This window comes from Gavialis gangeticus, unplaced genomic scaffold, assembly GCF_001723915.1.
Source record: "Gavialis gangeticus isolate Ggan-Ray unplaced genomic scaffold, GavGan_comp1, whole genome shotgun sequence".
NCBI lineage: Eukaryota > Metazoa > Chordata > Crocodylia > Gavialidae > Gavialis > Gavialis gangeticus.
Window position 1 is genome coordinate 19,827,563 of NW_017728998.1, and position 266 is coordinate 19,827,828.

A 266-nucleotide genomic window follows, 5' to 3' on the forward strand; every position below is an offset into this window, starting at 1 on the left:
CCCCGCCCGGCCTCACCCGCTGCAGCGTCTCCTGGTTCACTTCCGCCTTCCCGCGGAGCCGCTCAGGCACGAACGCCACCGACATGGCCCTGCGCCGCTCGGGGCTCACGGGACCCCTCCGCCCCTCCCGCCTGGGCGCGCTCCGATTGGCCCGGCTTGCGCTGCGTCACCGCCTCTTCTACCAAGCCCAGGAGCTGCCTGCCGGCCCCGACCAGTGACGCCAACTCCGCGCCGGGTGGATCTATTACACGCGTGGGGGGGGGGGG

The 266-nt window shown here is 74.1% G+C and overlaps 1 protein-coding gene across 1 annotated transcript in view; it reads right to left on the reverse strand.

Annotated features, from left to right (window-relative positions):
- Positions 1-123, reverse strand: part of SS18L2 (SS18 like 2) — an 8,355-nt gene extending 8,232 nt beyond the window's left edge. The window contains exon 1 of the mRNA XM_019505566.1: positions 17-123. Coding sequence (XP_019361111.1) covers positions 17-85 — 69 coding nt within the window. The 5' untranslated portion in view covers positions 86-123. The remainder of the gene's footprint in view (positions 1-16) is intronic.
- Between the last annotated feature and the right edge of the window lie 143 nt (positions 124-266).